The sequence below is a fragment of the Cynocephalus volans genome, chromosome 14 (genome assembly GCF_027409185.1).
Source record: "Cynocephalus volans isolate mCynVol1 chromosome 14, mCynVol1.pri, whole genome shotgun sequence".
Taxonomy (NCBI): Eukaryota; Metazoa; Chordata; class Mammalia; order Dermoptera; family Cynocephalidae; genus Cynocephalus; species Cynocephalus volans.
This window is the reverse complement of record NC_084473.1, coordinates 95,378,299-95,398,608: the sequence shown is the minus strand read 5'-3', so window position 1 is coordinate 95,398,608 and position 20,310 is coordinate 95,378,299. Positions and strand designations below refer to the sequence as shown.

Sequence of the window (20,310 nt, the reverse complement as noted above, 5' to 3'; positions counted from 1 at the left end):
AAGTCATGACGGGAAAATTTTGAACTTTTATAATTTATCTAAAGTTTAAGATTTAAACTGTTTAGATTCTTGGTTCTCTTATGTTTGGGGAAGTAGCTATTATTTGTTGACTTATTCTCCAGCAAGCAAATAAGAGAAAAGCTAGTAAAATGTTTAAAATAGCTGTATGATTTGAAAAGAAATACTGCAAAGCTACTGAGTAATAGCAGATTACAGGATTGTTTAGGATTGTTTCCACAACTGAAAAATAGATCCATAAATTAGTGGAAATATAAAAGTTTATTATCAAATTCATATATTATAAAAATGATCTGTTCAAAGTAAAAAAAAAAGTCCAATATTCACTTAAAGTGGAAATGTACAACATACATTAGGCTACTATCCATCATATTTTTTTTGTGTGCTTGTTATGAAAAATGTCCACTGTTGTTTCATGACATGGTCTTAAATCAAAATCACAATATCCAAGGGAAAACTGACCCTAAGAAGAGAAGAAAAGAGCACTGTTAGAAATGATACAAAAACAGTGCTACATACTTACTCATAAGATTATATCCTACCTGTGGTTTCTTAAAATAATCAAGTCCCCTTCCAATCTTAATCATCCATCCATTGTTGAACCTATTGAAATTGGTACACAGTATTATATTCAAGACATTTAAGTTAGACGATTATTAAAGATGTAGTGTACTAACTGTCAGCAAAATTTCCCCCTAACAAAACCACTTCCTCTAGTGATGTGAGTTGAATCAAACTTGGGGTTAATCATGGGCTGTGTCTACAATGAAACGAAATGGCCATAGAAAAAATCAGTTGATTTGATTAGCTGATAAATTAAAAATTTACTCTTGAATTGAAGCTTGTTGATAAAACTTTCCTGTTCTGCTAACAAGTAGTTGCAAAGTGTATATCAGGGACACTTGTGGTGTTTCAGGGGTTCTCTCAACTAGAGAGGGGGGATGTGAGCAGGAAGAGCCCTAGGCCCTCACCAATTTTTCACCCACAGCAGCTGCATGTTCATCTGTTTTGCATATTTAGGTTGTGCTTAAATTTTCATTAAAACTGAGGATGCTGTTGCTATAAGCATGAAAACCACTGGGCTAAACTGCATATACTGTTTTCTTAGAGATTCAGCATACTGTCATGCCTATCAGAATATTTAATAACCCATAAGAAGTAAGACCACATTAGGTAAGTATTAATTACACTAGAAAAGTAATTATCCTGATATCATAACACTATATGAAAGTACTTCAAAAAGTTCATATAAAAATGGAATTGGAAGATAATACCAATCTTTCCATGAACTTTTTGAAGTACCCTCACATGTATACTAAGTACTCCCTCTTCCCACATGACACACGACATGTAAATTTTATTCCATTAGGAAATACTGCACACAGGACAAAGACACGTTCTTTTCCTTCTCAAAAGTATAAAGTTACTAAAATTGAGATTTGTTTGAATTTTTAATACTTAAATGTAACATTTACATGCAGTTATATAAAACTTATTAAGAGAAATCTTAAGTGTATTTCAACTGTATAAAAATTAAAATACTATTGTATACTAACCTAATTTCTCGGTCATGTATTGAAGAAGAGTATTCTACTTCCAACAGCACTCCATGATTCCTGAGTGACTCTTTTATTTCTTGCAGACCCCTCCTTTGCTGCTCTTTCTCACTTCCCTGTTAATAACAAAGTTATAATTTTCTGCCTCAGTTATTAATATTTTAAGTTATCTCCAAGATATACAAGGTCTATTATAGGTGGGTAGAAATGGAAAGGTTCTATACTAGTTTCAATGTCTATTATCTCAGAGAAGCAACCAAAGAATTGAAGTAGTTTATCAAAATAATTGCTCTTTTCCTAGTGTGAACATAATACAACTGTGTCCTGTCTCTTTAAATGTATTCTATTAATGATATTTAGTCATGTAGGTCGAGCTGCCTTTATTCTCAAATTAATCCTAGAAATCATAATTATTTAGAAGCATTCCTATTTAAGTCAAAATCAAGATACAGATGCCCACTATCATGCTACTATCCCCTAGATACAGTAATTGGTAAAGAGACAAAATTGTCAATAGTGCAGACAGTGTGATCACCTCCTCGAACATCCAAGAGACTAAACTGACAAACTATTTGAATAAAAGTGTTTAGCAAAGTGGCCAAATACAAGGTGCTATGGATTGATGTCCCCCTAAAACAAAGTCCTCACTGTGACAGTTAAAGAGGATGGGAAATCCTATTATGGTAATTGAAAGGTAGGGCCTGGAAGAAATGATTAGATTCTGAGGACCATGTCTAGTGAATGGATTAATAATGGTGGCCGTGGGCATGGTTTTGAGGGCTTTAAAAGGAGAGCATGTGAGAGTCTCTCACTCTCTGCTCCACCATTTCACAACGCAATACCCTGCCGTCAGAAGTCACCACCAAAGAAAGCCTTCACCAGATGTATTCCCTGGACTTTGGACTTCCAGCTTCTGAAACTATAAGCAATAAATTTTGTTCTCTTATAAAGCACGCAGTTCCTTTATAAGCAACAGTAAAGACTAATACACAAGGTCAACATCCTAAAATCAGTAACATTTTTCTCAAGATGTGGTATGCTTGTTGTTAGGTAATAGTTAATTACTAAGTAAATAGATCTAGCTGAAGCATTGTGTCCAGGTTTTCCTTGTTCAGATTACATCTTGTAACTGAAGAAAGTTAAAAAGTTAAGAATAGGTGCTTTCATATACCTACTTTATCCAGAGAGGTGAGAAGGTGAATAGTTTTTACTTTACATGGTCTCTTAATAAGCATCTCACAAAATCGAAGAAAGTTATACAGCTGAAAGACATTGAGGTGGGTTGTTACTAACTAGTACATTTAAAATAATATTTCATTATATTTTAGTACATTTCACATACCTGATGAGTATGTCTAATATAAGGATCTTCTATCCATACTTCCGTAACTGTCTCATTAAGGTATTCATGAAAAAGTGAATCATAACTGAAACCTGTTGCATTCTCTTCTATTTTAATTTGTTTGTGATATTTTCCATCTACAAAACATAAGCTTCAATGATAAAACCAGTGACCGCTTTTTTTAAAACACATTTTATATTTCATGAATAGTGATTCATCAGAATCAGATACAAATTATTTTTTTAACTTATTCACTCAGCAAATATTTTTTGAATACCCTACACACTGCAAGACACTATACATACAGAGGTAAATAAGGCAAACCACTCCTTGAGTGATTTCTGCTTTCAGAGAGGCTAGGCAAGGGGGAAAGTCCAGAGGTTTCCTGGAACAGATTCTTGAGCTGGATCTTACAGACCAGGCAGTTCATTCAAGGGAGGACTGTGTGTATAAAGGTACCTGGTAATTTCATGTCACCACATGGGTTAATTTAACTCAATGTATTCAAACTACAATGCTGACGGTATATTTTATCAGTGTTTCAGAGGCAAATTTCATTCTAGATCTTAACTTGAGATGAAGGAAACAATTTTATTCCCACTCAACAGAGGAGCTCAGCAGGGGTCCCCAAGGTATGGGTTGATAGAGTACTAGGAAGAGGTGGGGAGTGGGTTGTAGTAAGGATAAAGAGGAAGAACAGCTGAGGGCTGGGGACACTGGTTTTTAAGGGCAGTAGTGCCTTTGGCTATAGACAGCAGCTATAGTGTGCACTTCAGTTCAGGGTGGCAATGGCTGTTTACACAGATATTTGTAAACTGGATGCTTATAAGTAGGGAACTAATAATAAAATAAGGATTTACATTCAGTATTCCTCTGCAGTAGTTCTTAAACTGATGTCCACACATAAGCTTCATGGGGATCTGTGAATTAATTCAAAATCACAGGCAAAGTTCTGCAGTATGTATAGCTTTCATCAGATGGTCCACCCCCAACTAAAAAAGAAGAGGGGTTAAGAATAACTCCTGTACAGAGGAGCAGAAATGCAGAGTATATGTGTAAGCTCCCAGGGAAAATGATCCAGACCACACAGAGTTCCAAAGAGCAGGAGGTAGAAACACCAAGTGGATGGACTTTACAGTAGCTTATGGACACATTTTCTAAAACAGCCTCTTTACCTTCTTTTTCTTGATCCAAGTATTTCTTTATGTTTTCTGCTCTATCCATGTAGCCAGAAATTCTTTCTCTGAGAGTACATTTCTTAGTATAATCTTTGGTGCCTAAAATTTAAAAATATATATATTCTCAAGTTTCAAAACAGTTTTTCTATTTAGTTCAGGCCTTATTTCCAGTTTCCTAAATTTTCCACAAATTTCCTATCCTTTAGCATGGTCTGCCTTAGTCCTAAAATACACAGATGATAGACTCAAGTTTAGCTTGAATATACACTAAACATCTGAAGCAGCTTTGTTTAGGAGTGGGGACTCTGACACTGTCTCACCTCTGTGACACCAAACCTGGTGGGATGGGAAAGGTGACTTATTACATGTCAAATCTGAATCTGAGCACTATTTTGTCCTAATTACCAATAAGTTTGAAATTTTAGTGTGATTAAAAGATAGCAAAGAGTATCTATCTTTCACAAAACCAATTTCTCTTCCAGACTTCCCCATTATAGTTACTGCTCAATGATTTTCCCAACTACCCAAAAAGTTATTTTTTAATATACACTATCAATAAAATCTTACCCCACCACACCGCCCCCGCAGATCAGTCACAAAATCACTTCTGGTTCCTTCTTTCCTTGCTTCCTTCTAACATCGCTTAAATTTTCCATAAAAATTTCATTTTTAATCTCTCACTTTTAAAAATATTTTATTTTAAATTAATTTTATACTTAGAAAAAAGTTGCAAAAATCTACAGAGAATTCCCTTCACCCACAGCCCCCAAATGTTAACATATTACATAATCATGGTACAACTATCAGAGCTAGGAAATTAACATTGATATAATACTTATTTGAATTTCACCAATTTTCCCTCTAACAAAAGTGTATTTTCTAGTCCATAATCCCACATTGCATTTAGTTGTTATGTCTCCTTAGTCTCCTCCAATATGTGACAGTTCCTTAGTCTTTCTTTGCCCTTTATGGTCTTGATGTTTAGGAAGAGTATGGGTCAAGTTATTTTGTAGCATGTCTCTTATTTGGGGCTGACATGTTTTCTCATGATTAGACTGATATTATGCATTTTGGGCCAGAAAACCACAGAAATGACGTGCCCTTCTCAGTGGGTACATGATGTCAATGTGTCTTATTACTGATGATATTAACTTTGATCACTTGGTTAAGGTGTAGTTCACAGATTTCTCCACTGTAAAATCACTATTTTCTCTTTTGTAATTAGTAAGTATCTTGTGGAGAGATATCCTGTTTCTCCCACTAATTTTAATATCCATTGATGTCCTCGCCTACAACAATTATGATTGTGATGTCTGCAAAACAGTGATTTTCTATTTCTGTAATTCCTTTTTATAAATTTATTCCATTATTTATATCAGTATGGACTCATGGATATTTATTTTCTTCTATGGGTTATAATCGAATACTATCATTATTTTCCTACTCAAATTTTGTTAGCTTTGGCTTTGACATCTCCATGCTGGTTCCTGTGTCCTTTCAACATGCTTCCATCATTTTTGAGTACTTCCTTACTTTCTGATGCAAGATGTTTTGAACTCATCTTGCATATTTCCTGCCCCAGCCCTGGAATCAACAATTTTCCCCAAGGAGCCCTGGTTCCATTTATTGAAGAATCATATTGAGAAACCAAATTCTGGACACCAGGTGTGCTCCTTACTACTGGAGAAGTCACACCAATAATTCTAGACCCTCTCAGTCAAAACAACTAGGAAGTATAGGTAGGTTTACTAACATAAACATATATCTATATTTCTGTTTCTGTTCATCTGTATATATATTAAAAACTAAGTTTATGCTGATACCTGATTTCACAGGGTTCATTCTAACCTTCTTCCTTTCCTTATTTGTAACTTTTTATTATCCACAATACATTTACTTGTTCAGTCATAGTATACACACAAAGTAGTTTCAGAATGTGAGAAACAAATTTACCAACTTCAATACAATGTTTGTGTACTATTCATTTTGTCTTAACCTCTCAGAATACAGTCAAAATACTATATTCCAAAGATACTTAGGGTACCTATTTTTCTCCCTCCTATGTATTACAGTTGAGTAACTTAGAGAAGTGCCACTTGTTCCTCATCTGCCATTCCCATTGCTTCCTTCTTTCCATCCATTTCCCACCAACCCTGTTTTAGGTAATTAATCTCATTAGTTTCTGATTTTATCCTTCCTGTATTTCTTCTGAACAACTGAATATTTTCTTATATCTTTTTTACATGAAGGATAGCATACCATATATATATATATATATATACTCTTTGTCCTTTGTAGTTTTTACTTAATATATCCTGGATACTCCATATGGGTTCATAAAGGCCTTCCTCATTCTTTTTTACAGCTACATAGCACTTCATTGTGTGGATATACCATATGATATAGTTTGGATATGTTCCCCTCCGAAACCTCATACTGAATGAAGTCTGATCCCCAGCGTGGCAGTGTTGGGAGCTGTTTGGATCATGGGGAGCAGATCCCTCATGAACAGATTAATGCCCTCCTGGGAAGGCAGGGGTTGGGGCAGTTGTGAGTGAGTTCTCACTCTATTAGTTCCCATGAGAGCTGGTTGTTAAAAGGAGGCTGGCACCTCCCCTCTATCTCTCTTGCTTCCTCTCACGATGGGATCTGCTTGCACCCGCTGGCTGCCTGCCGCTTTCCACCATGAGTGGAAGCAGCCTCAGGTCCGCACCAGATGCAGCTGTCCCAGAATCGTAAGCCAAATAAAACTCTGTTCTTTACAGATTACCCAATCTCAGGTATTCTGTTATAGCAACACAAAAGGGACTAATACACCATAGTTTACTCAACCACTCTCCTACTCATGGCTACTCAGGCTGTTTCCAACATTTTATTGATATCAGTATAATTATTCAAATCTTTCCCTATCAAGTCCTTTTACTGTGAAGGCTGATATCATTTAGACCCCTACTTTCTCATGCTTATATGACAATAGCATAAGAAAATCCTAATATAACTATAAATCTCTTGTGAGGAATCCTATTTGTTCCTCCCAAGTGGATATGAGAACTCCTATTTTTCCACTAAGTTGATATATGCTTGTCTAAACACAAAAGCTTTGTACTGTCTTTTTTGTCAGGATTAAGTATTTTATGGTCTCTTTACAACAAGGTAGTATGAAGAATAGTTCACAGAAAAGTGTCTGAAGTCAGATTGTTTTAGTTCAAAACCTGCTTTGCCACTTTTGGCTGTGTGACCCCGGCCAGTTATTTAGTCTCTCTGTATCCTAGTCTGTAATATGGAGATAGTAATAGTACCTTAGAGAGTTGTTGTGCTAATTAATTATAAAAGAGGCTGACGTGTAGGAAATACTCAATACATGTTAGTTATCAATGTCATTGTCATCTCCGTAATTCTTTCCATACACCTCACTCTGGGCTTCCTGTAGAACCACACTTTATCTAGTATCTCTTTTCTTAAACTCCACTGTTATTTTGCTACTTACTGCCTATAAACATGCTCCATTTCCCCCATCTCTCTCCTGCCAAAACAAAACAAAAACCACCTTTCCTCAACCTTGTGATGCTTTTAAATTATGAATTTCTCACTCTTCTTATCTTTACTGACATCCTTCTTAGAAAAGCAGTCTACATTTACACACTCAATTTAACTATTTGCCATTTGGTCTTTAGATAAAAGTATTTTGAACTATCTTAAAGCTAAGTTCACCAGTGACTTCCGCTCTACAAATGTAGTAGTCCTTCCTTAGTCATTGTCCTTGATCAGCTTGCAGTGTTTGACACTGTAGACCCATCCTTCAACCATCACACCTCGTTTTTCCAGGCTTGAAACCTTACAGCCATCTTTGAGTCTCACTGGAATCTCATCCCAACATTTAGTCATGTGCCAATGCCAGTAATTCAACATCCATACAGTTCCCTCCTTATCCTAATATTGGTGTCATCCCCCTGGTTCATTCAGGCTTTTGTTTAATCACCTATCATCTTGATCCCTGCAGTAGCTCCTTAATTGGTCTGCTTGACTTCAGTCTCTACAGGTTAATGACTGTTCCAAACCCTTGTTATATTCAGTCATTTATTCAAGAAATATTGAGAACTTACCACATGCCAGGCATTATTCTAAGCACTGAGAATATAGCAGTCAATAAAACACACAGTTTTCCCTACCACTCAAGTGGGAAGAAAGACAACAATAAAAACAAATTGGCAAAACATGTATAGATTGTGATAATTGCTATTAAACAAAATAAAGCAAGGAAGGAGGACAGGGAGTGCTGGGATGGAGTTATAATTTTACACTAGAGGTCAGGGAAAGCCTCATAAAAAAAGGTGATATTTGTGTGAAGTCCTGAAGGAGGAGAGGGAGTATGCCATGCAAATATTTGGGAGAAAGGGGCAAATTCCTAAGAGAGACAAGCCTTGAAATGGAACTTTATATCACTCCTTTGGAAAAACCCTAAATGGTTTCTCCCTGACTACAGAATGAGTTAAAGTCTCCTGGCGGTCAAGGCCATCCATAATGTGATCCAAGCCCCAATTTACCTTTAAAGTTTACTTCTTACTCTTCTTTTTCAGACATACGCTGAACCAAACTGACCCACATATTTGATTAATCAGCAGACATAGTTTGAGTACTCCTAGCCAAATTTCTAACTCCTGAAATTCTACTTATTCTTCCAAAGGCCCTATGAAACATCACTCTACCTTTCCATCCCCAAATGGCCTTTAAATGTTTAAATCCTCATTGCTCTTGCCTATATCTCTGTCCTGGCACTTATTACCTATATTAGTTATTTGCATTTTGGGACTTAACCTGTCTCTGTCATGTCACTGTCTCTGTAATCTCTACCGGATCAGTGAAGCACACTGGAGCAGAGCTCACGTGATTCTCATGCTTCAGATGCTTAGAGCGGCTAGGACTTGAGCAGTGTTCCACCTGACCGACACTGTACATCATCTCCCTTCCTGGGATTCAGTATACCAGAGTCATATAGGCCTTGGGTTCCAGTAATGGCTCTACCACATCCTAGTGGCAGAACTTAAAAGCTAACTACTGTTCTGTGCTGTAAAACGAGAATACCATCAACTCCTACTTCATAGGACAATTTTAAGGATGAAACAAGATCATGCTTTTAATGTGCTCTGCACAGTGGCTGGCACTCAGCACTCATAAATGATAGCTATGCACTTACTGTCGTTGTCATCATCATTATCATCAAATGGGCCCTGCACGAAGTGTTTATACTTTTAGTTCTGAAAAAAGCACCAAACCCTCTGCTGAAAAGGGACCCTCTACAAGCTTAAACTAGAAAGAGCATAGAGGGAGCAGCACTCTTAGGCCAGACTGGGAGCTCCAGCGGTTGCGGAGCAGGAGCTGGTCTTTATCAATTTCATACATAATTATTGAGTGTCTACTCTGAACTAGGAGTTGTTCTGGGCATTAAGGTATATTTGGGTACTTCTCAACACTGAGTAACTACGTAATAGGAAAAGTCTCACTACCCCATCCACAATCCTGTGCATTTCTCACACCAAATTTCAGTACATGCATTTAAGAAAAAACTTATCTACATTATTTTATTTTTGTTTACTTTTATGGAAATGTTTAAACAAGAAAATGAAGATAATAGTATAATGAACAACCTTCTGATGTATCACCTAGATTTTAAAAATCGTTGGCATTTTTGCCATATTTGCTTTAACTTCACATTGCCTAATAAAATTAATAATTTCAATGTCATCCAATCCATATTCAAACCTTCCAAACTGATCCAGAAATGTCTTTTAACGTTCGTCCAAACCCAGATCCTATCAAGGCTTATATATTACCCTTGATTATGTCTCTTAAGTCTTAAACTAGAATACTACCCTCCCCTTTTTCTTGATGACGTCAATCTGTTCATGGTGTAAAAGAACCTAGCCCAGTAGTCCTGTAGAAGATGCCAACTTCTGTATTTGGCTGCTTCCTCGTGCAGTGTAAGAATTCGTTTTCAACTCTTTCACTCCACCCCAGACAGTGGGAACCTGCTCCTTTTCCTCTGGTCCTCCCCTCCATGGCTCATTGCTCACCTTTCAGAACCTGCAGGAGCATATCAATCCCCTCTTGGTAGCACACCAGAGCCTGCTGGTACTGGGACTCCGAATCTAGTTCCACCGCCCGCTTTAGCACAGTGACTGCCGCTCTGCTTTCCGGGTCCTGCCCCAGCCCTGACATGGCCACGATTCCGGGAACTCGCCCCCCGTCTCAACCCGTGACAAAGCTGCGCGGGTCTGCGGCGCTTGTGGGAAGAGGCCCCGTGACTCCCAAGCGCCTGCGCTCTCTTTCTATGGCCCTTTTGAGTGGGAGCGACTTCGCCGGAACTAAAGTGCCCTAGTTCGCCGGTCTCGCGCGCTGAGACGGGCGGCTTTGAGTGTCGCAATTGGTAGCCCTTCCTGTGCTCCGAGTCTTTCCCTCGGTGGGGAAGTTCAGGCGGAACGTTTTGCGGGCGCTGGTGAGTGGGGAATGAGAGGCTAACGTTATTGTATTTTTCGCCAGGAGTGTGTATCTGGGAACCTCTGCAGATGCTGATTGATTTTTCCCTATTCCGTTCTGAGTTGGAGGATCACGGCGACCTAAATGGGTCTGCGTCCCGGTCCCATCTTACTGGCTTCCAGAGGCCATTGGCCGGCCAGATCCTGTCCCAGCTGGAGGGGTCACGGGCCGCGCGGCTGGCCCACCTCCGACTCTCGGCGCTCGTGGGCGGAGCCGCCGAGGCTGGACGGCTTGGGGAAGGGAATTCGAATATTTAGCAGTTTCTGTGCCGCTGCTTTATTCATAACTTAAGGATCCCACTGGGGATCAGTGTAACTTGATTTTTTATAATGAAGACACAAAACTGCCTTATTTTAAAATAGCTGCATTTTAGAAAGCAGGCTTCCCGGAGTTGGCAGTTAAAATATTTGCCATTTTACTAAAAACTATGATTTTGCAACCATCTTTTGATTGCCACCTACCCAAAGCTGCTTGTTTTGCTTTTTTTGCCAAGAAGCAGTTATGAGGCCTGGCCACTACTTGTTAGGTATTAGGAGCTCGGGGAAGAGACATCTCGGTTTATTTCAAGGAAAATCCTGAGTTCTGCATTTTCAATAGTGTTTTCCCTCCTTTTATAACTAAAATAGATGTCTTTTTAGAAAAAGAAATAGCTTTTTAGAAGAACATTGCATGCATGGTTATTGGGGGGGAAAAAGCTATCAGACATTACAGGGAGAAAAAAAGAGGAAAAACCTACCTTGTAGCCTACCCCCCCCCAGGGATATGTAAACATTTTTTCTGACAACCTTTCAGTTTTTCTATGTATACACACACATTTACAGACTTTTTTAAAAATAGAAATGGGATCGTACTTCTCATATGATGCATAGTATTTTCCTATTTTTTGCAGCTGTGCAAGAAAGTTATTGTACAGTAGGAGACCGTATATTGCTTCAAGGTCCAAGAGTGATATGCCTAATTATTAAGAATAATCTTTACTTTCTTAAAACTTATAACTTTTGGCACATCTTCTGAAGTCTGTAAACTTTTTTTTTTTTTTTTTGGTGGCCGCGGGCATGGGGATAGAACCCTCTGAAGTCTGTAAATTAAACTTTATTCATTCAGCAAAAATATATTGAGTGGCTACTACAGGGAAGACGCTGCTTTAAGTAGATGATTGGGATTCATCTGTGAGTATAACCCAAAACAACAAAATTTTAAAATCGTTGTCCTGTGGAACTAACCGTGCTATTGAGTGGAGACAGACAGTAAACAACAAACCTAACAATTAAGTTATGTCAGAAGATGATAAGTGCTGTGTAAAGAAAATCAATTAGAGTAAGAGGGATTGGGAATGCTGACAATTGTGGCGTAGATGAAGATGTTAAATAACATGATCAGAGTAGACCTCATTGAGAAGATGAGATATGAGCCAAAAATTGAAAGAGGGAAGGGATTTAGCCACATGAATGCCAGGGTCATTCCAGGAGAGCCAGCAGCAAATCAAAGGGAGCATGCCTGCTTGGCTAGTTCCAGGTCAGGCAAGGGGACCAGCTTGTCTAGTGATTAAGCAACAAAGTAATTGGAGACGAAATCCTGGAGGTGGGGGAGTATGGGATGGGAAGTGGGGGCAGGGAAGGTTGGCAGTGGTGTGCAAGGGAATGGGGGGGTGGGGAGTAAGGATTTTGGCCTTTGCTTTTACTGAAATGGAGAGGCATTGGAGGTTTTTAATTTTTAATAAATGAACTTTATTTTTGAATGATGTTAGATCTCCAGAAAAGCTGTGAAAATAGTGCGGTGGAGTTCCCATATATGCCACACCCAGTTTGCCTTTTTATTAACATCATATATTGGTGTGGTAGTGTGCTACATTTGTTATGGGTTGATGAGCCAATATTGATATATTATTAAATGAAGCTCATACATTATTCAGATATTCTTAGTTTTTGCCTAATGTCCTTTTACTGTTGCAGGATTCCATCCAGGATACTATATTACATTTAATGGTTGTGTCTCCATAGGCTCCTCTTGACTGTGACAGTTTTTCAGACTTTACTTGTTTCTGATGGCCTTAGCAGTTTTGAGGTAGTTAGGTGTTTGAAGAGGTAACTGTTCGAGTATTTTGTACAATGCTCCTCAATTGGAGTTTGTCTGATGTTTTTCTCTTGGAGTAAGATATGGATTTGGGGAAAGAAGATCATAGAGATGAAGTGCCATTCTCATTTCATCATATCAAGGTTACATGTTGTCAACTTGACCTTTCTCATCACTGTTGATTTTTGTTCTTGTTGGTTTTTTACTGAAACATAATTGATTATACATATCTGTGGGGTAAACGTTGAATATCAATACCTGTGTGCAGTATGTGCTGCTCAAATCAGGATAATTAGTACATTTAACATTATGCAATATAATCATTTTTTGTGGTCCTTTTCCAATCTCTCCCTCCCCCTTTCCTACCTCTGGTGGTCTCAGTTCTGTTCTCTCCTTTTGAAAGTTCAATGAATTATTGTGATTGTTGTATCTTTCTTTCTTTCTTTGTTTATTTTTTAGCTCACACTTAGGAGTGAGGCCGCGCAGTATTTCTCTCTCCATGCCTGGCTTATTTCACTTAATGTAATTTTCTCTAAGTTTATCCATGTTGCTGCAAATGGCAGAATTTCATTCTTTTTTATAGCTGTTTCATTCTTTTTTATGACAGAGTAGTATTCCATTGTGTATATATTCCACTGTGTGTATATATATATTTTCCTTATCCAGTCATCCATCAATGGACATTTAGGTTGGTTCCAACTCTTGGCTATACTAAATAGAGCTGTGATAAACATGGGAGTGCAGGTATCCCTTTGACATGACGATTTCCATTCCTTCAGGTACATACTCAGCAGTGGGATTGCTTTATCACATGGCAGTTCTATCTGTGGTTGTTTGAGGAGCCTGCATACTGTTTTCCATAACGGCTGCACTAATTTGCAATCCTACCAACAGTGTCGGAGGGTTCCCTTTTCCACACATCCTCACCAGCATGTGTCTTTTTGATATTAGCCAGTCTAACTGGGGTGAGATGATATCTCAGTGTGGTTTTATTTGCATTTCTCTGATGCTTAGTGATGTTGAGCATTTTTTCATGTGTCCATTGGCCATTAGTATATCTTCCTTTGAGAAATGCCTATTCAGCTCCTTTGCCTATTTTTTAATTGCGTTACTTGTTTTTTTACCGTTACATTGTTTGAGTTCCTTGTATATTCTGGATATTAATCCCTCATCAAATGCGTAGTTTGCAAATATTTTCTCCCACTCTGTTGACTGTCTTTTCACTCTATTAATTGTTTCTTTTGCTTTGTAGAAGCTTCTTAGTTTGATATAATCCCCATTTGTTTATTTTTCCTTTCGTTAACTGTGCCTTTAGGATCATATTCATAAAGTCTTTGCCCAGTCCTACTTCCTAACATGTTTCCCCTATGTTTTCTTTTAAGAGTTTTATAGTTTCAGGTCTTATATTTAAGTCTTTAATTCATTTTGAGTTGGTTTTGGTATATGGCGAGAGGTATGGGTCTAGTTTTATTCTTCTACATATGGATGTTCAGCACAATTTATTGAAGAGGCAGTCTTTTCCCCAATGTATGTTCTTGGTGCCTTTGTGAAAGATGAGTTGGCTTTAAGTGTGTGGGTTGATTTCTGGCTTCTCTCTTCTGTTCTATTGGTCCGAGTGTCTGTTTTTATGCCAGTACCATGCTATTGTGGTTACTATAGCTTTGTAGTATAATTTGAAGTCAGGTAGTATAAGTCTCCAGCTTTATTTTTTTTTTGCTCAGGATTGCGTTAGCTATTCTGGGCACTGTTGATGTTAATTAACCTGGCTCACTTGGCTGAGGTAGTGTTTGCCAGGTTTATCTACTATAAAGTATTTCCCCCTTTTCTATACTGTAGTCTTTGGGAGCAAGTCCTTAAGCATGGACCACACTTAAGAGATGAGTAGTTTTGCTTCATCTCTTTGCAGGGAGAGCATCTACATAAATTGTTTAGAATTCTTCTGTATGGGAGATTTGTTTCTTCTCTCTCATTAATTTATTGACTTACTTATATCAGTATAGACTTACAGTTATTTATTTTTTGGTTTGAGTTATAAGCCAATACTTTGTTACTTATTTTGTTGCTCACATTATTCCAGCTTTGGCCATTGGGAGCCCTTTCATTTGGTTCCTGTGTCCCTTTGACGTACTCCCATTAGTTTGTTTTTTTAGTACAGTCATGGGCTGTATGACGGCATTTCAGTTGACAGACCACATATACAATGGTTGCCCATAAGATTTTTTTTTTTTTGCCAGTAAGGGGATCCAAACCCTTGACCTTGATGTTAAAAGGCAGTGCTCTAACCAGCTGAGCCAACCAGCCATCCCAGTGCCATAAGATTATAGTAGATATACCATATAGTCTAGGTGTATAATAGGCTGTACCATGTAGGTTTGTGTAAGTGCACTCTATGATGTTCATGCAGATATAAAATCACCTAACGTGCATTTCTTAGAACGTATCCCTGTAATTAAGTAATGCATGACTATAGTTCCTTTCTGGCACTACAAAATGCTCAGCCATTTCTCCAAGGAGCCCTGGTTCTTTTTATAAGAGAAATGCTGTTAGAAACCAAGATCTGAGCACTGGGTGTGTTCATTGTTATGGGGTGCTACTGCTTTCTGGTCCTTCCAGCTAACAGAGCTAACCTATGTATATGTATAATTTCTGTCTCCATCAGTATGTACATTAAGCTAAACATGAGTTCCACCTAATCTGGTATACATGGATCATTCTAGCCTTCCCCTCTTGCTTCTTATGTGTAACCTTCCACTCCAACAGTGAGAAACCTGGCTCTTTGGAAGGTTTTGAGCAGAGTGACATTATCTGATTTAGGATTTAATGAGAGGACCTATTGCTGCTATGGCAAAAAGACTTTAGGGGTGTTGGAATGAAAGCTAGAAGGACAGTTAGGAGGATTTTATTGAAATCTAAGTGATAAGAGAAAGATTTAACAGAATGTGAAGTTAAATGGGTCGGATTAATATATAATGCATAACTTGAGAAGAAGAAGTATGGTAAAATAATTTAGCATTAGATTGGTTCAGTTACTGAGGAATTTTTCTGAGGTCTGGCTCTTTTCAGGGGATATCTTGCATTGATTCCCACAACTCCATTGCTTTGTCCACATCACAGGAAAGACTTGCGGAAATTGAGTGAGCTAGAATCTGGTGGACACTGAAATGCAGCACTTACCCTATTTCAATAGTGTGTTAGAGAATTTTACTAGCTTAGTAATAATTTAATAATTTTGTAATAATAAAAGGTACCACTTATTGAGGACTTCCCATGTACCAGGTATTGTTTAAGGTGTTTTGTAGAATATCTCATTTGCAAGATAGGTATTATCTTTCTTTTCTAGGGGGAAAAATTAAAACACGCAAATTAAGTAAACTGTCTAAGATATATGAGGGTACTTCAGTAGGTGCGTGGAAAAGTAGAATTAAAATAATATGAATCTTTTCATGAACTTTTTTGAAGTATCCTCATACATGTAGTTCACAAACCTAATCTTTCTGGTTTTGGTTTATGTCAGTGTAGTAAGCCGACATTGTTTTCTGTCTAAATAAGCATGACCTTTTTAGGTTCTAGAAGCAATGTGTGTACATTAAGAATAGTTTAAAAAATACAAATAAGCAAAAAAGAGATTTCTACTTTCAACAGAAAATTGTTATCATTTAGTGATAATGTACTGTACTAGGAATTAGAATTGGATTCCAGACCACACACTCTTTTGATAGCTGGAGACCCTTGGATAAATGATTGAACTTTCTGAGATTCATTTTTTTCATACATAAAGAGGGTAGTCTATTCTAATTATATGAGTTGGGATTTCTTCAGTCCCTTCTAACTATTTAATTTTCTTTCTTTTTTAAAAAATAAGGGTTTTTTTTTTTTTTTTTTTTTTGAGGGGTAATGTGTGTGTGTCTGGCCGGTATGGGGATCCAAACCCTTGACCTTAGTGTTACAAGGCCATGTTCTAACCAGCTGAGCTAACCAGCCAGCCTAATTTTCTGTGATTCTATGACAAAGCATTCTTATCTGCCCTCAGTGTTGAAGAAAACTATTAATTCCCAGTTTTATGGAATCAACCTAGGCTCTAACTCATTTGATAAAAATGGAACGTAGTTCAGCACTATCTGTGGTTTTGCTGAACCCTGAATAAAACATTTATTATAAATTAAATCTTGTCCTTATTGTATTAAAATAACCAAGATTTTACTGTTAAACTTCAATCAGATTTACAATTAACTTGCTGCTTCGTTTTTTAATACTATAGAAGGGAGACATGTGGGGGACCTCTCCATTTCCAAGACGTATTTGACTGATGGATCTATTTTCAACTTCTCACAGTCTCTAAAGAGAATAATCACTACACTTATGGCAGGGGTTTTGCATTCAGTAGTTCACAGGACCCCAGGCAGATTACAGGTAAGTGTTTCTATTTTTTAAAAATGTTTTTTATTCCTCAGGAATTTTTTTCTAATTATAAAACATACAAGCAAGTTAAATTCTTTTACAAATTCCTTTTTTTGTATCTTAATATTTTTTAATGTTGAGGGTTAATTTTGTTTATTTCAGGTTTATCTGCTGTTTCATGCGTAAAGATTTGGAATCACAAAAGATCTTTCCCTGGAGAGCTGACAGTAAAAAATAGCTACTGTTGATTCCCCTTAGTCTGCTTTAATCTTCTTAAAGTTTTAGGTTTATTTTCTTCAATCATGAAAGGAGTACATTTTCAATCATAGAAAATTAGAAAAATATAGAAAAGCAGAAAGAAGAGAAACAATCTCCACAGAAACCATTAATGTTAGTATTTTCATGTATTTCCTTTTGGCAAGTGCAGCGGTGCAGCCTAATGTACTCATGTCAGGTGCTTTACATACATTATCTTAACCTCAGATTAATCCTATGAGATCAGTACTATTCCCTTCTTAGAGCTAAGGAAATTGACCCTCTGAGAGAATGAGTGTCTCGTGTCTCACAGCTGCTAGGCAGCAGAACCAGCATTGGAAGCTCAGAGCTCTTGGTGTGTAAAAGCCCATGTTTTCCTTTCCCACTCCCATTCCCTCCTGCCTGTTCTCTAGTTGTTTGTGCTGTCTCTGCAATCCAGGGAAGGCTAGAAGGGAATGACTGTTGCCCATCCACAGAGCAGTTTCCTGGTATGAACTGAAGGTTGGCAATGAATCGTTTTTCTTCAGTAGCCAGAGAGAAACAGGATTAGAGGGATGTAGAGCAGGAGCAAGAGATGGAAACTGGGAATGATGGCATCGCTGATGATGGCTAGAAAACTAGAAACTTATTTTGGATTTCTTTTACATTGTATTGTTAAAGGTGAATTATTGTCTAGAGTAAGAGTTGGTAAACTATGGCATCCAGACCAAATTCTGCCTGCCACTTATTTTTGTAAAGTTTTATTGAAACATAGCCATGCCCATTTGTTTGTACATTATCTATGACTGCTTTTACCCTGTAATAGCAGAGTCAAGTCGTGGCAACAGAGACTGTGTAGCTCCAGAGCTGGAAATACTTATTATTTTGTCCTTAACAGAAAAAGATTACCAGCCCCTGACCTAGAAGTCTATGTTTATGTGCTTTTAGCTTTATAATATGTTAGTGGTTAAATGGGATATATTCATTCAGCTAGGGAGCTGAAATAAACCTTTAACAATTACAAGTTAGGTAAGAACAGATTTTTGTCACCCAAAGATTGGTGGGTATGAATTTCTGCACTAGACAGAGTTCTAAAAAAAGATGTTTTATATCATATTTTAGACAGTGACAAAAGGTGTGGAGTCTCTCATTTGTACCGATTGGATTCGTCACAAATTTACCAAGTCAAGAATTCCAGATAAAGTAAGAATAATGGGTTTTTTTAATATTACTGTTTTTTTAAAAACGTGTATTTTAAAAGGTCCCTATTTTTGTAATATTGAAAGCTTTTATATTAAATTATATGTGAATGTAGGTAGTGGCGCAGTTTTTAAAACACCGTGGGATTTATGCAAATGATTATTAAAAATAAAAATGTGTTCTGTGCCTTTGGCCTTTGCAGTAGTGGTTTTTATTCTGTCAGAGTCTGTTTATTCCTGCATATGTGTACCTTGGGGAGGGTTTCTGAGGGATAGCTTCCTAGAACCTTTTGATTCTTAGAGATTTAGTTCAAATGCCAGCTCTGTGGGGATGTTTCTGATCCCTCAGAGTTCGTTAATCATTTGTCTGTACTCTCATAGTACTTTGTACGTGCTTTTTATAATACTCATGTTTTATGACCATTTTTAGCTTACGTGTTGGTTCCCCCACTTGACAGTCAACTCCTAACCTTCTGAGTATAGGGAGGGGAATATGGCCTAGTGCTCAGCTCGTCATTTTGCTAATGCATCTTCCTGGCATTTGAATTCTTTAGTGTCATCTAGTTGTTTTGCTTTGTTCTGTAGGTTAAAAAACAAAACAAAAAAATCCTTGCCTGTGTGATATTTTTCTTAGAGTATGAAATTCTTAGGCTCCATATATCTGTGACATCACCCTGGTAAAAGTGTTCAGTTTGAGGCTGAAAAAGTTTAGGGATGAGATTATTATGTGGGGGGGTGGGGTGTGTGTTTGCTTTTTAAGAAAAAATGGGAGGTTCCTAGAAACTGTAAGTCGAAAATTTGACATTTGTAATTCTTCTTTTCTAGGTGTTTCAGGCTTCAGCTGCAGATCATGAAAAATATGGTGGGGACCCACAGAACCCTCATAAATTACATATTGTTACCAGAATAAAAAGTACAAAAGGACGTCCATATTGGGAAAAAGATATAATAAAGATGCTTGGATTAGAAAAAGTATGCAAGCATTCTAGTCATCTTTAGTGTTATTTAAATTTGCTTTCAATTTTACACTTTTTAAACTTTTAGGTATATACTATTTCTCATGTTTAAATGTATTACTTAATGTAACTTATTTGTGAATTTGATTTAGACAGAATGAACCTTCAATTTAACATTTTGCTGAACCATGGAACCTTCTACTTTATAAATTGATCCATAACATTGTTTATTTTGTTCATAGGCACATACCCCTCAAGTTCACAAGAACATCCCTTCAGTGAATGCAAAACTGAAACTGGTTAAACATTTGATAAGGTTTGTTGTTTGTTATCTCAGCAGTTCTAAAAATGTGTTACCTAGTGTAATTCTAAGTGCATTTTTTTATGTCATAGAATCAAGCCCCTGAAGTTGCCACAAGGACTTCCAACAGAGGAGAACATGTCTAACACGTGCCTCAAGAGCACTGGGGAATTAGTGGTGCAGTGGCATCTGAAACCTGTGGAGCAGGAAGCCATTGAGTCCTGATGCCGTCACAGCTTCAGATTAAAAAGTGCAAATCATTTTTATTTAAAGATGGTGAGAAAGTGTTTTCATTAAAATATATTGTAAATTCTAGTCATTTCCACTGACTAAACCTGCTGTGATTCTTTCTTATTTTAGACTTTGAGGTTTTAGTGCTATTATTTGGTTTAATTCTCTCACCTTTCTCCCTAATAGTTTCACTCCAAAATGGGTAAGAATGGCATTATTCAAATATCTAGGTTTGTTTGTTTGTTCCACTCTGGCAAGCCAGCTGGATCTTCCTAGGGCACAGGGTGGGA

The 20,310-nt window shown here is 37.3% G+C and overlaps 2 protein-coding genes across 4 annotated transcripts; one reads left to right on the top strand and one right to left on the bottom strand.

Moving 5' to 3' along the window:
* Window positions 1-318: 318 nt before the first annotated feature.
* MITD1 (microtubule interacting and trafficking domain containing 1) lies at window positions 319-10,390 on the bottom strand. Of its 2 annotated transcripts, XM_063078438.1 has the most exons (7): window positions 10,166-10,390; window positions 4,092-4,193; window positions 2,917-3,053; window positions 2,750-2,836; window positions 1,575-1,690; window positions 561-621; window positions 319-481 (listed from the first exon to the last, which is right to left on the bottom strand). In XM_063078438.1, exons 1-7 carry the CDS (start codon window positions 10,308-10,310, stop codon window positions 386-388), a joined length of 744 nt encoding a protein of 247 aa, XP_062934508.1. In that variant the 5' UTR covers window positions 10,311-10,390; the 3' UTR covers window positions 319-385. The 2 variants fall into 2 exon arrangements, with proteins under 2 accessions (XP_062934508.1, XP_062934509.1); XM_063078439.1 differs by lacking the exon at window positions 4,092-4,193.
* A 78-nt stretch (window positions 10,391-10,468) lies between these two features.
* Window positions 10,469-20,104, top strand: MRPL30 (mitochondrial ribosomal protein L30). 2 transcript variants are annotated; one of them, XM_063078441.1, is made up of 6 exons: window positions 10,469-10,587; window positions 17,034-17,111; window positions 18,456-18,536; window positions 19,358-19,504; window positions 19,731-19,804; window positions 19,882-20,104. In XM_063078441.1, the coding sequence occupies exons 2-6, from the start codon at window positions 17,061-17,063 to the stop codon at window positions 20,012-20,014; spliced, it is 486 nt and encodes a 161-aa protein (XP_062934511.1). In that variant the 5' UTR covers window positions 10,469-10,587; window positions 17,034-17,060; the 3' UTR covers window positions 20,015-20,104. The 2 variants fall into 2 exon arrangements, with proteins under 2 accessions (XP_062934511.1, XP_062934510.1); XM_063078440.1 differs by having other exon boundaries at window positions 10,470-10,587; window positions 16,960-17,111.
* The last annotated feature ends 206 nt before the right edge of the window (window positions 20,105-20,310 follow it).

Coding starts and splice junctions, on each gene's coding strand:
- MRPL30 (XM_063078441.1), top strand. CDS start 17,061: ATGGCAGGGGTTTTGCATTCAGTAGTTCACAGGACCCCAGGCAGATTA. Junction 17,112..18,455: donor GGACCCCAGGCAGATTACAG/GTAAGTGTTTCT, acceptor ATCATATTTTAG/ACAGTGACAAAAGGTGTGGA. Junction 18,537..19,357: donor AGTCAAGAATTCCAGATAAA/GTAAGAATAATG, acceptor CTTCTTTTCTAG/GTGTTTCAGGCTTCAGCTGC.
- MITD1 (XM_063078438.1), bottom strand. CDS start 10,310: ATGTCAGGGCTGGGGCAGGACCCGGAAAGCAGAGCGGCAGTCACTGTG. Junction 3,054..4,091: donor CTTGGATCAAGAAAAAGAAG/GTAAAGAGGCTG, acceptor TATGTTTTGTAG/ATGGAAAATATCACAAACAA. Junction 2,837..2,916: donor ATATTAGACATACTCATCAG/GTATGTGAAATG, acceptor AATGTCTTTCAG/CTGTATAACTTTCTTCGATT.